Genomic DNA, 14,482 nt, shown 5'->3' with positions numbered 1-14,482 from the left:
GGTGGCCAAAACCCCTCTGCCCAAGATCATTGGGCAGGGGAAGGAGGAGAGAGCGAAAAGGAAGCTGGCTCCCTCCACTTTGGGCTCCAACCCCACCCACTGCCAGCTTTCATCCTCTGACAAATTGTCCTAAAGGCAGTGTAGCCCTTGGATGTGGAGAGGGCCAGGCCAGAAAACATGAAGCCAGGGGCACATGGGAGAAGTCGGGACTCCGGTGGAAGTTGGAAAAAGAACAGCTTAGGCTTGAATGTTCTTACTCCTGCTCCTTAGTCTTTAAAAATTGTATTTCAGACTTCTTCGTTTTTTTAAAACCACTTTTCAGCTAAATAAGCTCAGAACCAACTGGCTGACAAAAGCAAAATACCTACACATTGCTCTCATGCTAACAATTACTTTTCACATACTCAAAACAAAAAAAATTCCTTCCAGTAGCACCTTAAAGACCAACTAAGTTAGTTCTTGGTATGAGCTTTCGTGTGCATGCACACTTCTGTGTTGCACACGAAGTTGCACATGAAAGCTCATACCAAGAACTAACTTTGTTGGTCTTTAAGGTGCTACTGGAAGGAATTTTTTTTTGTTTTGATTATGGCACACCAACACGGCTACCTATTTGTAACTTTTCACATACTGTAAATGTTTTGCGAGGCATAAGCAAGGGAAGCCTTTGATATTTTGTTATCCTTTGGCAGAATTGCTCTTACTGGTTTGTAAAGTTAGATTTCCCCCCTCCCCTTTGTCTTCTCTGAACACAGCTTTCGAAGCCATTCATCTGCAGAGAGACTGGAGCTTTGCAAGAACCAGCTCGGTGCTCACCATGCTGTACCGCAAAGTATGTCTCTTCCTTGTGGGATCTGACCAGGAACACCTCACATTTTAGCACAACCCTTGTTTATTATTATTTCCTGGAGCTCGTGCAGCTTACTGGAACTGTACCCTTTGGTACAGTCCCTGTAACATGATATGTGCTGCGTCTGGGTTTTTCAGAAGTAGCATGCTTCAATTATAGCAAAATTGGAGCCTGCTCTCTTTCATGGAACAAAAAAAAAAAGCCAATAGCTTTGTAAGCTGAGGCCAGGAAACCAAACAATGCATTGGGTAAATGTTGTTTGTGCCAAGAGGCTTGCAAAACAGAATGGGGATATCAAAGGGGGATGTGCAAGCAAGGAGAAGTATCCAGGGTGTTTGCTTGCTTGCTTCCTTGCAAGGAAGGGAAGCCATTTGGCTCTGGCCTTAGAGAGGATTCATCTCTCCAGGGCAGAAAGCTTGGATAAGAGTTCTTTTCTCAGTTCTGCTTATATATAGACACTTCCCTTCTGTTGGATAGCCTCACGGGCAGCTAGCTTTGAAGGTCCTGCCTGACTCACCATCTTTTGGGAGAGATGCAGAGTGACACTGACCAGGAAACCAGGCGGTTGGTGTGGAGAGTTACAGTCCTGGGCAGAGAAGTCTGGATCCAGTGGCTCTTCAGGGGCACTGGCAGTATAGAGATCTCTTGGTGGAAGTGGGAGTTCCTGCTTCCCCAGCTCCTCTAGGTTGGGTTTCAGGTCTGGAATATAGGAAGCTGCCTTAGGATGAGCCAATTATTCCACTTTCTTTACTACTGTCTAACACTGATCAGCAGTGTGATGTTCAGGAGTGAACCATGAATGTGTTCTTGGGTGCTCTGCCCCAGCGTCCTTCGATTCCAAAAGGATTTCCTCCTCCTTCCCTTCTAGCTGTTTGTGGTGTTCAAAGCAGAGGAGCTGACGCATCATTTGCAGCTGGTCTTAGAGACAAGCGAAGTGAATTGGCACCATGTCCTTTCCTGTGTGTCTACATTGTTAGTCTGTCATCCTCAAGCACAACACTTGATTAAAGGTATGTTTGGAGAAGATGTCTGGGCTGCTGCTGGTCTTTCAAGCGCAGAACCAACAGACATGAGAGGAAAATGGCTGGTGTGATCCGATGCTCACAGCTGCTTGTTTGGTGTTTTAAAAATATTCACAAATAATATTGGCTTCTTTGCCAAATATTATCAGTTTGACTTGGATGGCTTTGCCAAGTCTCCTCTCTCTCTCTGAATTTTTAATTTAGCTGTGGGTCATTATGTTGAGACTATTTAAACTGCTATTAATTGCGGCTTAAACTGTCACCTGGAGGGGGCATATGCTCATATGTTTGCAGTACTGTGCCAGGCCCCATATCACAGCAAAAAAAATGACCTTTCTTTCTTATGCGCCCTCCCCACATCTGTCAACTGGGGGATATGAGACAGGAGCTCTGGTGTTGATCATTGGACTAGAAGGGAGACCTAACTTCAGATCCCCATACAACCATGAAGCTCATTGGGTTGCTTTGGGCCAGTGGGAAAGAGTAGCACATTTGCTACTGTGGCCTGTGAACTGAGACAACAGGGTTGTCTGTTATTGTCTACAGCAATTTCTTCAGCATTTTTTAATTGCAAAAGAGTACTCAATGTCTTGTTTGATCTTTGAACAGAGGGTTGCCTTTTTGTCTTTTTTATTAGCATCCAGGTTTCCCTATAGGTATGTAATGTTTTGGAGATCTTGCTGTGCTTCTTCTAGACCTCCTGGATCGCCTGTTGAAAAAAGCCTTTGAGGACTATGACCTGGAAAACATGATCACCGCATTCATAATAGTACGTCAGGCAGCCTTGGAGGGCCCTGCGATATTCATGTCTTATGCAGAATGGTTTAAGGTAAGAGCAAATGGAAGACACTTCCCCAAGAAACTTGTTATGCCAGACACAAGGACGGTGTGTGTGTGTGTGTGTGTGTGTGTGTGTGTGTGTGTGTGTGTCTTGAAGGGTATCCAAGCCTCTACAGGAGTGAGCTACTGTACCAGAAACTAGGATTTGAAGGTGCTTTGCATTTGGCTGGGATGGATTTTCTCCTTTTAAAGCTGTCTAAGTTGGTGACCATCACTACATCTTGCAGTAATGAATTCCCTAGTCTCAGTGATGTGCATAGTTTAACAGTATTCTGTGTGTTGTTGTCGCTTTCCAGGCTGCCTTTGGGAGTAGCAGTGGCTTCCACAGTAGCAGTAAGAAGGCCTTAGTCTTCCTCTTCAAGTTCCTGTCGGAGCTGGTGCCCTTGGAAGCCCCTCAATACCTGAAGGTGAGAAATGGAGAGGATCTTGCCACCCATCTTTAGATTTTAACTGCTGCTTGAACTTCTAGGAAGTGTAAAGTGCTCTATGCTTTTTTTGTTTTGTTCATATGCATACAAAAAGGCAGCATGCAGTGTACTTGTGTACAATAAATCTTGCATCTGTTTTCTGTAGCCCATACCTTGGGAGGGAATGTGCAAAACTGCTAGGGGCATCCAGTGGGCGTGACGACTGTTGACCTAACCCTGATTTGAACTGTCTCTTTAGGTCCACATCATGCACCCGCCGTTCGTACCCATCAAATACCGCCCCTTTCTTCTGGAATACATCACTCTCGCCAAAACCCGGTTGGCTGATTTCAAGGTCAGTGAAGGGCTTCTTCCATTTCCGGGGCTCAGCCTCTTAAAGAGGGAAGTGCAGGGGCTCAGTCAGCTACCTGGAACCTGCCTCCTCTCTTGCAGATGTGCAGGGATGCTGGTAGCCTTTGTGCAGAGTAGGAAAGGTAAGATTAGCCCCGGAGCTGTCGGAAACCAGTTCTAGGGATGAGTCTTGTTTTGCACTAAGCCCCCTGCCCTTTTCCATCACCATGCCTTCAGTTGTGCTCCTTTTTCTTTCAATGCTTTCCAGGTAGCAATAGAAGACATGGGTCTCTATGAGGATTTGTCTTCTGTCAAGGAAGCTGTGCAGGTACACAAGAACCACCTGGACGGACCCCATACGTATAATTTCTATGACTTTCTGCTGTGGTAACTTCTCTCGTGCAGACCTGCCCTTAATAATTGGTTACCTGGGGAGAACATTAACAATATGACTTTACAATGTTTCTTAAGCCTTACAACTGCTACCATGATGCATCTTAAGGTTATAACATGGAGGACCAATGTGAGGGCAGGCAGATGTTGCTGGACTACAACTCCCATCATCCTCCCTGGCTATTGGCCATGCTGGCTGGGCCTGATGGTAGTTGGAATTGGGTAGCATCTGAAAGGCACCACATTGGTTGCTTCTGAACTGCAACACTAGCACTGCAACATGCATGCTGGACTTGGGGGTGGAGAGGGGAGTAAAAAGCCTCCGTTGAAGGGTAAAGTGGGCATGTATTGACTTGAAGAATTTCCACCCTTCCACTATTTTAAAAGCTGATATTCAGGGTGGCTTACCTCAAGTTTTATTATCATTTTATTTATATTATTGCTTGGTTGCTCTGTAACTCTGCCCTTCCACAGGTTCTCAGGGCAGCTTACGAAAAGTTAAAATCACAATTTAGATAAAAATTAAAGCAAAAACATTAGGGCACCGTAATATAAAAGGAGCCAGTGTAATTAAAAACAGACACCAAGCAGCACAAAAACATAAATGAGCCGAGGATTAAAAGGCCTGAGAAAATAAAAAAAGGACTTTGGCTGGTGTTTAAATGACATCAAACACAAACAAATTAAGCATTGCTGTAGATAAGACTGGCACAAAGCAGCAGGATCAGCCATTTTGCACTAACCAGGCAAATTTAAAGCCTATCTGAAAAAGGAAGGTCTTAACTTGGGAGCAAAAAATTGAGAGAGTGAGAGGGGCCAGCAGTCCTCCTGAAGAGGAAGGGAATTGCACGATTTAAATGTGTTCAGAAAGAAGTTGCTCTTGTGAATGCCAACCAAGCTTGCCTCAGCGATATAGAAGCACAGAGGAAGCGAGGCGGCCCTTCAGGTAGCCGGGAGCTAAGCCAAGAATAGGGTCTCTCTGAGCACCATGAAAACTACCTTGCATTATCAATGCCCTTCTTCAGCTTCACATCTGATGAGCAGTTACCAAATGTTGAAGCAGGCAAACCCTTTTACTAATCAGAGCTCAGGGTTTGTTTGTTTTTTGGAGTGGTGGCACATTCCTCCAGGGCTTCTGCTTCAGTTTCTGAGGCTTCCCTTGGGGTCTTTCAAGGGCCTAACTTGATCTTGCAGTTCCACTCATTCTCACCTCTCTTTCCCCCTGCACTTTTGATGCTCATTCTCTACTCGGAATCTCACCTCTCCTGACACCCGCAGGGCTTAGAACTCATGGCCTTACTTTGAAAGGAGGCAAAAGCTCTAATTACACACAGTCAGGGGGGGGGGGAAAGGGTGGGTGACAGCAGCCTTGAGCATTTGCTTGGTAGCTGTAGGTGGGTAGGCTCTGCATGCAGGTGATCTGCGGTGCTCAGCACTTCCTCAGCACTCAGCATTGAAACAGAGGAAGGAAGCCCAGTATGGAAATACAGCTGGCGGATGAACGAGGCATGTAAAATGTTTGCAGACTGGTAACTTTTGTGCAGTTACGTCCAAGGCAGACAGAAAAGTGTAAGTGGGTCCAATTTTAATCTCCATGACAAAAATGAACCATGACATTCCGGTTCGTTTAGTTCAGACCAATATTATTCTATTCATTTATTTCTGTCTTAAGTCTGATCAGAGATGTTGGAACTTACTGGTAGAAATGCAGCATAACAAATTTGGTCTTTTTCTTTTAAGTGTGATACATAAAAGCTGTTTGCTATAGCTGTGTTTGTTTTCAGGGAGTTCTTATTTCAATTTCTCAGTGTATCCTGCAGGAAAGGTTGTTTTTCATTCTTCTTATGTCTCTATTGGGCCCTATTGGGCCCCAATCACAGAATTGATTTCCTGGGCTCTTGCTGTTTCTTTGCTGTTTCTTTTCAGTTCTGCTCATTTGTGCCAGACCCAAAACAGCATTATTTCTGCCTGACTTTACCCAGAGCAGCCATTTACACTTAACAGCAGAATCTTTAAGCCCCAAGGCGTAAAATATATGAAATTTGGAAGATACACTTGAGTATCTTTTACCTGATTGTGATCTTATTCTGCTCCTGTTATGCTGTCTTAGTTCCCCATCACCAAGTATTTGTTATGCAGCTGAACTGGCCATGTCTCCCATGGCACAGAAAAAGCAGTCACAAAGCACAATAGAGCAGGAAAGAAAGACTTGGATCAGTTGTGCAAAAAGAGATAAAAAACATTTCTTCTCTCTTCTGTTGCTTCTCTCCTCTGTTTGTATGCCAGCCACACTGCCAGGCACTTCATGATGTTGAAAAGGCCATTCAGATATTTGAAAACACTGGAAAGATCCCAACTAGTGTGATGGAAGCCAGGTATGATATCTTCATCTCTCAGCTCCCCAAAATATTCTGTTCCAGGAACATATCAAACAATATGGTCAGGAAAAAAAGGCTTTAAAAGAAGAAGAGCTGGAATTGCTGTCTAAAATAATAATAATAAAACCTGTTGGTAGCTGTTTGTCTAGTGTTTGCTGCTGTATGTGGAAAGAACGTGGAAGGAGGAAAAGAGTCGAACACCCATGAATGGTGGTTCCGCAACTCTGGTTAAAAAGGCATCCTTTGCAAGCATCCCTCCAAGAACATAAGAAGAGCCCCACAGGATTAGGCCAGTGGCCCATCTAGTCCAGCATCCTGTTCTCACAGTGGCCAACCACATGCCTATGGGAAACCAGCAAGCAGGATTCTCCTCTCTTGAAGTTTCCAGCACTTGGTCTGGCACAGTCCCCCTCTTGTGCATTTCCTCTTTTGTTTCAGTGTAGCTCACTCAGGGCAGGGGGGAAATTGTGGGGCTTGTGGCCCTCGGATTGCAGCTCAGAACTTGCTTGTTCTGTTGCCCTTGAATGGACCCTCTTGCCTTGAGGAAGCTGTCGTGAGCTGCAGCTGAGGGTGTGCCTGGCTCCCTGTGAATGCCCCAATGAAGTAAAAAATGTTGTTGCGCTCAGGTCCTGTTTGTAGTCTCCCTTGGGGGCTCCTGGCTGCCCACTGTGAGAACAGGATGCTGGAGTAAGAGGGACCCTTTTTAGTTTGATCCAGCTGCTGCAGGGCTCTTCTTAGATTCTTATTCATTGGGTTCTGCAAAGGCTGCTTTGTGTTGTGTAGTTCTTCCTGTGGTGGAACTGCCCTATAGCTAATCATATCAATGGGTTATCACAACAATATGCCCACATGCTGTGTTTTTGAAGTACTTTTTTCTGTGTGATTTTTTGAAATAAAAACCAGTAGGTTTGTTTTAAGGCATTCCTAAAAATGTCAAGATGCACTGTGTGTTCCAGATGTGATTAATTTCTACCGCATCTGCCTTCCTGTGTTTCAGCATCTTCAGACGGTCCTATTACAGTTCGCGTTTTATTCCTGCTTTACTTGCACCACGTGTGGTGAGCATCCTTCTTTTTGTTTCCTCCAATTTTGGGTGACGAATGAAATTTTTTGAAAGTTTGGGCTGCTTTTCTGTTTTATGTATTCCTAAACTTGTAGGTTACTGTTCTATTAAGCACATTCACACTCAGAATGAGCTGCAGCATAAAAACATGTGCATCTAAATCAGCAATGTCAAAACGGATATTAAAACACTATTTTTTATTTTATTTTTTTAATTGCAGCTTCCTGAAACACCCGACTCCCGCATGGCTTTGATAGACTCCCTTAAGAGGTAAGGAAGTGGATTCTGAAAAGCTGCAATTGTTTTTTGGTATTAGAGGCTTCATACTGGGGACGTTTGACATCACCTGATGTGACGTCCCATGATCCTGAGTTATCTCTGCACCTGCAGCCACGTAATGCAGTAGTGTTATGGTCTTACCACACTTCTGAATGCCCACAGACCTCTCTGCCTCTTGGGTCCACTGTTCTTGGTCTCCAGGTTTCCTTTGATTAACTGCATGTGCAAGAAAATATTCCCATGTGACACAAAATGGTCTTTATCTCTTTGGTTGCTTCCATAGTGGAGCCATTTTGCACTTCTTCAGCTGTTCTTTTCTGCACATATTGAGAAGTGGGATGACAGGAGAGGTTCCAGACAGTGCTTTATAAGCAATGCCTTTTCCTATGGCCAACATCCATCTACATAATCATGATCAAGTTCTGTTCAACAAAAAGTTTTTTTCCTGATGTTAATTGAAAGCTTCCTGTTTGTAGCTCTGGCCCATTCTATTGCTTACTTGGTCAGCCAGTAAAAGGGGCAGCCACCTGCATGCCCTGGCTCACTTTAAAACATCGTTTGCATGTGACATGCCAACTGCGTCATGATGGTAACTGGAGGCTGGTTCAGTGGTGGCATAAAAACATTTCTGTCCCCTAAAACAGGGCTGAGAAAATTCCTGTGAACATGTACGCCACTTACATTGAAGAATGCAAAGCTGTTAAAGAGAAGCTCTTGCAGGGTGAGAAAGATCTATTTGCCTAGTGGTAAGAATGAAGCAAAACAAATGCTGCTTCTTTGCTCACCTCCTCCTAGGTATTAAAACAAATATGAAACGTTGGCATTTTCCCAGGGATAGTGCCTCTTTTGTGGTTGTGTAATGGGGAAATGCATTATGGAGGTGCTGGCATTTTCCTTGCTGCAAAGAGAAAGGGGGGATGCTGCTGCTGAACCACAAAAGTGATTCAGTGTGGAGCTTCCATGCCTGTTAATCTGCAATGTGGACTGTGCAAGAAGCTCCCTGTGTTTTCTGGTACAATTCTGACAAAAGATGAACTGGAGCTGATGCGTCCTGCTGCTGCCTCTAAAGAACTCTGGACCTTTGTACTTAATGTGAAAACTCAGATGCTGTTCTCAGGCTTGGGCAGCTTGAGGTCCTGAGTGCCAAAAATCAAGGGTGAAGTGATGCTTTTTAGCAGCTTGCAGCAATCAAAAGGAATGATTTGTGTTCCAGATAAAGTGGGGACACTGGCCCCTAGTGGCTGTTCCATTAAATTCCTGGTCCTGTAGCAGAAGTGAATAAAATGATTTAGCCTGCTTTTGTCCTTTAATGCAGCTGGCTTGATATTGATGGAATTGCATTGCCTGTTAGCTCTAAAACGATCACTGTCTGTTATATATAGCCTTGGGGCATCACGCCAGTGAAGCAGGATTAATGAACGGTGCTGCTAAATTAGCCTGGAGACTTCAATGTGCTGAGCTGGCTTAATACTGATACATATGTGGAGATAAATTTGTTCAATTGCACAAATTCCAGTCCATTCTTTAGGTTGAGTGCCCTAAACCAGACCTAGAGAGGTGGTGCTGTGAGTCACTGTAGGTCAATAGTCTGCATACTGTCCAAGAACCTCGTTAAAAATGTGGGCTGTTACTCTTACAAATGCTCTTTTGAGGTTGCTCCATCAAAATAGTGGGGCTTCAAGCTGACAGTGTTTATATTACAGGCTGAACTAAAATGCACTTTCCATTGGGAGGAGGGGGTAGCAAAACACATTGGTGGAGAGCACACACTTTGCATACAGAGCACCCCAGGTTCAACTCCTAGGCATCTGTGGTTAAAATGGGATCTGTTTGCAAGCGCTGATGAAAGACCTTTCTCTGCCTGGGACCCTAGGGGTGTGTAAGGTTAAGGACTTTTCTATTGCTCCAGGCATTTTGAATGGAATTGTAATTGGAGCTGCTGCTTTCTTCTTCTTGTCCATAGTTTTTAAACATGAGTTTTTAATCTTCTTTTTCATTTTGCTGTTGCTTTTATATTGCATTTATATTTATTTAAACATTTTAAAACTCAACTTGCATAAAACTACAACCAGGTGGTAAACACCACCCAAAATTACAGTAAGAATGATAAAAACATCACTAAAATACTGATTGGCAAAAAACAAATTCACATGTAAAATAACACAATTTTTAGGAGATCTCTGTCAGTTGGCAGGAATGATTCCTGCCAAACCTCTAGTGCTAAGGAGTTCCACAAAGGCAGGGCTTGCTGCGCTAAAGGCTCGGTCCCTAACAGAGGCTGACCAAACCTCTGCGGTGTGGGGAACCCCAAGAAGCGGCCCATCAGAGGATCTCTGTGATTGAGGTGGAGCATAAGGAATCAGATTGTTCTTAAGGTACTTGGGGCCCAGGTTCTTCAGGGCTTTGTGAATTAGCACAAGAACCATGAACCTGGTCCAGCAGCAAATTGGCAACCAATATAGCTCTCTCAGCAGAGGAGTTACCTTCAGCCTGCTCCTGTAAGCAGTCTTGGCCATTCATATACAGTATCACAGTTTGTATGTTGGGTAAATTGCCTGCACCATTTTGTACGCTGCCCTAGAACCTTCTGAAGGGCAGGTAAGAAACATTTTAAATACAATAGAAAATTCTAGGCTAACTTTACAAATAGCTTGATCCTGGCATAAGACAGCAGCAGCTTCTTGTGTTCAGCAGATGAATCAATGGAAATTGAGGCAAGTGATCTCAGGGAGCCCTTGGAACTTCTAAAAGCTGAACTTGACACACTGAGGCTGCTTATTACAGACCAGAATAAGCATGATGGTAAGTGAAGGCAATCGGGCGGCAAACGGGGAGAGAATGGGGACGAAACAGCACAGAACGGGCCTGCAAAGCTGCTTTGGCAGATGACGTGAGCCTGTGTCGTACGTGTGAGATGTTTGTGGGCCTCACGCATCATCAGCCAACTTCAGGGGTAAAAGACGACCCCAAGGGCGAGACTCTGCATATCTGCTGGTTGGGCAAGGTGAGATGAAGCAGGCATGACAGTCCAGAAGGTGCAACCTGGCCTACTCAAGGGGTGGCCAAAGGGCAAATGGAACTGCTGTGGTGGAAACTGTCATGCAGCTCCAAGTGGCCACAATGGGAAGAGGTGTTCTGAGGACTCCAGCAGGGTATTATGTCATCCCCTTCGACTTAACATGGCTTGTTTTGGTCAGTGGGCCAAACCAAGCCATTGGGAGAAGCAGGTTGGGGTTGCATCTTGGACCGAGGTGTGTGTGTGTGTGTGTGTGCGCGCGCGCACACACACATAGTTGTCTGATTCACTTTAATTTTCAGCATCTAGTATTTGGCAAATGTTGTGCTTTTTCTTGGCTGAAAAAGACCCGCCCACTTTTTTGGCTTGCTAGATGCAGGCCTGGCCTAATCTGCTTTAGATGGCTCGAGGTCTGTTTCTAGTTCTCAAGTGCATCACTTAAACCTGGTTGCTCCCTTGTTAATGTTATTGCTTGTTAAAACTTCCCGCTTCCTTCAGATGGAATCAAAAGCCACATATGCCGGTGGCACTGTGTGTTCAGGGTGGCAGAACAATTTGCCTATGAGGTTTTAAAATAAATTCCTAAGGAACTTCAGCAGCTGGATATACCCTCGTCTCCTTTGTTGGCTGTTCTGTCGTGTTGTTCTCTGTTGCAGAGGTGCCAGCTCAGATTGCTGTGGTCTCTGATAAACTGGTGGGCGTTCTGGGACGTATGAAAGACGAGGATGAAGCCGCATCCCTGAGTCTTAGGATCAAGCTAAACCTTTCCATTCCTGAAGTTGAAAAGCAGGATCAAGGGGTGCGTACAGACGTGCTTTGCTCTAAGTTGCTTCACTGAAACATCCCTGAGACAGAATCATTTTACGGAGATAAAATGTTGGGAACCCATCCAACCAATGAGCCATATTTTCAGTATTTGTTGTGGTCCTGTCAGACAAAATATGAGAATTGTAGTTCTCAGTTATTCATAATTGCATGGTAGGAGCTTGTATCTCTACCAACACCAGATACAAAGGCCCTGGGTTAGAAATCAACAGCCAGCCTCTCTCTTTCAGGCTATTGATCTTCTTCTGACATCGTTCTGCCAGAGTGTAATGGCTGCCTCCTCCTTCCTCCCTCCAGACAGGTAAAAATAACACTTACTGGGTATTTAAAGTTTCTGGAACGTAGTTAAACAGAGATAAACATTTTTTCATCCTGGCAGCAATATGATGACATGGCTTGTATTCCTTACAGACAAGGGGCCTGGCCCTCCCTCTTTGTGAAAATGGTTTGTGGGCACCGCCGACTTTTGCCATCCTTGTTGGGCAGGCTCTGCCAGCTTATCTATCATCAGGTGGGTTTCCCAATGCGATGAGTTGATGTCTTAATGCATGCACCCCTCTGAAGAACCAGAATTTAACTGGCTCCTTCTGTTGCCATCACAGAGTGTCGGTCTGCTTGCGTTCCTGAGATAGGCCCCTTTGAGTTCTGGGCTTTACTGCAGGGATATCCTGTGACCTGTCAGCTGCTGCTAAATTCCAGTTCCCATCAGCCACAACCAGAATGGTCCAATGGTCAGGGATTGTACGATCTGTAGTCCAACGGGATTATGGGAACTGTAGTCCAACAACTGATGGCCTGCAAGTTAGCCACTCCTGGTTTACAAAATGTATTTTCATGTGCTTTGATTGGGGTATGTTTTGTCTGTTTGCAGGGGCCTTCTCTAAGTGATGCTCATATCATTGGCCTGGCTGTCTTTGCAGTTCACTTAAATGAAGCCAAGTCCTTAATTCCTGAGGTGGACATCTGCTTTTGGCTTCCTCACTCTGCATCCAAAAGATGTCTTTCAATTACTGAGCTCTGGGATTATTTATTGGTGTGCCGGACAGGAGAGTCCATTGTCTTCTGCTTGAGGTAAACTTATTTCTCCATTAAAGGTTTCATCTGTTGTTGAAAGGGGAGCAGTGAATGACAAAACAAAATAATACTTTTTATCTCTCTCTCTCTCTCTCTGTAGGTTTTCTACAGCTGCTCTCTCTTACTACTTCTGCAAATTTCCTTCCCTTTCCAGTGCTTGTCTGTGCTCCTTACTTCATCCTGGTTTTGTAAAAAAGGTAACTTTATAAAATATATATTTAAAGCAAACAACAGTTATCCTGCACTCAGAAGTCAAATCTGAACACGAATGCATCTTTCCGCTGCAGTTATTTCTGCTCAGTTACTCTATAGTGTGCTAACCTGCATGTTTGTCCAGGATTCTCTCTAGATTGATTGCTCAGCATTCTGTGAGTGCAGCGTTTTCCAGCCTGCTTTTCTCAAAACTTGTGGTTCCAGATTTTATTATTGTTATGCTCCAACATTTTTTTGGGGGGGGGGGGAATACATCAATGCTGTTTAATGATTTGGGGTCATATTTGTGATGAAATCAATAATGTCAGCAAATAAGAAAACCTTGTTATTCTATAAAGTCAACTTGTGGATTTGTATATGGAATATAGGAAGCTGCCTTATACAGAGTCAGACCAGTAGTCCATCTAGCTCAGTGCTATTTATATTGGCAGGGTTTTTTTTCTTGTTTTGTAGCTTCAATATGTTGTTCCACGGCTCAGCTTAGAGGCTCGAGGAAGAGGCTATGATGGAGACCCAGCTGAGATTCCTTGGAAAACTTTATCTCACCCCGCTATCTGTTACCAGAAAGCTGCCCTCTGCTTGTGGAAGCAAACCCAGTTCAAAGAGCTCTTGCAGAAGAAAGAGTTCCAGGTAAATTCAGTGACTGTGCCAGGTTCTCTCCTTGCCCTCTGGCAACCATGTCTCAACATTATCTGTAGCAGGTTGAGTCTTCACTGTTGGGATGCCAGTTAAGCGGGCATAAGAGCTTGGCTTAGTTTAGCCAGAGCTGAGCAGCCCTCTGAAAGTTTGAGTGAAGTGTAGAAGAGCTCTTAATCCATTACACATGAAGGCCTTGTGGTAGTGGTAGGATAGGCTATTGTTGCTGCTGTTAAGCAACGGAGAGTCAGAAATCCTTGCCAGTCTACTTCAAATCATTGAGAGCTCTGCTGGTAAATCCTGATTTTGCCCTGATTTAAGAAATTCAATGCTATTAGCACTTCAATTTATGCCTGAGGGCCAGAGCAAATGACCTAATGCTTAGCATGGAGGAAAAGGCTAAGGTGTCTGGGGAGCTCCTGTTGATGTTTTGTGTACAGAAATTTATCTGTCTTGTAGCTGACCCTCCAAGAGTGGCTGCTGATGGAGCTAGGAGTTCAGCCTGATGAAGACGTTCTTTCTCCTTGTGAGAGGTGAGTGCTGCAGGCTGGCTTTAACTTTAGTTCAAGGTTCAGCCTTGACCAACTGGATGCTCATCAGACATTTTGGACTACAACTCCCAGCAGCCTCATATGGCTGTGTTGACGGGAATTATAGTCCAAAACATCTGGAGGGCACCAGGATGGTGAAGGCTGATTTTCATTCATGTGAAGAAGCACTTTTGGTCACCTGCAAATGAGCCCAGAAAGTGAAAATTAACAACTGAGGCCGGTTTTTCACAAGCTGGAATATTAGGCGGGGGAGGCAGTGGTTTTAGAAGGTTTTTTTTTTTTTAAAAGAATCATAGTGCAGGTGTTTGTGATGTGAAAAACAGTGATTTGTATGTGAAAAATCACGCTTTCTCAAGCACTTTTTGTTGCTTATTCTTGGTCTACTGTGTGATGTGTGTAGCTACGTTTTCTGAAAAGCATTATATAAATATTTTAATAAATAAATAAAATAGCCCCTTAATCCTTCCAAAGGCAGAACCCTCGTTCCTAAAGCTAAAGTCCAGAGAAGGATAATTAACTAAAATAATTCATGGTTTAGTCTCTGAAATGGTTTTGCAAAACTCTCACCCTCTGTCTGTCCCTTT

At 44.2% G+C, this 14,482-nt stretch overlaps 1 protein-coding gene across 1 annotated transcript in view; it reads left to right on the top strand.

The window, feature by feature from the left end:
* FANCA (FA complementation group A) overlaps nt 1–14,482 on the top strand; it is a 38,638-nt gene that overhangs the window by 11,331 nt on the left and 12,825 nt on the right. The window contains exons 12-29 of the mRNA XM_083754506.1: nt 756–832; nt 1,719–1,860; nt 2,568–2,701; nt 3,009–3,119; nt 3,379–3,474; nt 3,739–3,798; nt 6,150–6,238; nt 7,239–7,299; nt 7,525–7,574; nt 8,228–8,304; nt 10,278–10,385; nt 11,256–11,398; nt 11,655–11,725; nt 11,836–11,935; nt 12,296–12,495; nt 12,599–12,695; nt 13,165–13,341; nt 13,807–13,880. Coding sequence (XP_083610632.1) covers nt 756–832; nt 1,719–1,860; nt 2,568–2,701; nt 3,009–3,119; nt 3,379–3,474; nt 3,739–3,798; nt 6,150–6,238; nt 7,239–7,299; nt 7,525–7,574; nt 8,228–8,304; nt 10,278–10,385; nt 11,256–11,398; nt 11,655–11,725; nt 11,836–11,935; nt 12,296–12,495; nt 12,599–12,695; nt 13,165–13,341; nt 13,807–13,880 — 1,867 coding nt within the window. The remainder of the gene's footprint in view (nt 1–755; nt 833–1,718; nt 1,861–2,567; nt 2,702–3,008; nt 3,120–3,378; nt 3,475–3,738; nt 3,799–6,149; nt 6,239–7,238; nt 7,300–7,524; nt 7,575–8,227; nt 8,305–10,277; nt 10,386–11,255; nt 11,399–11,654; nt 11,726–11,835; nt 11,936–12,295; nt 12,496–12,598; nt 12,696–13,164; nt 13,342–13,806; nt 13,881–14,482) is intronic.

This window comes from Podarcis gaigeae (genome assembly GCF_964106915.1).
Source record: "Podarcis gaigeae genome assembly, chromosome: 8".
Classification (NCBI taxonomy): Eukaryota; Metazoa; Chordata; class Lepidosauria; order Squamata; family Lacertidae; genus Podarcis; species Podarcis gaigeae.
Note: the sequence above shows the minus strand (reverse complement) of the source record. Positions and strands in the feature narration are given on the sequence as shown.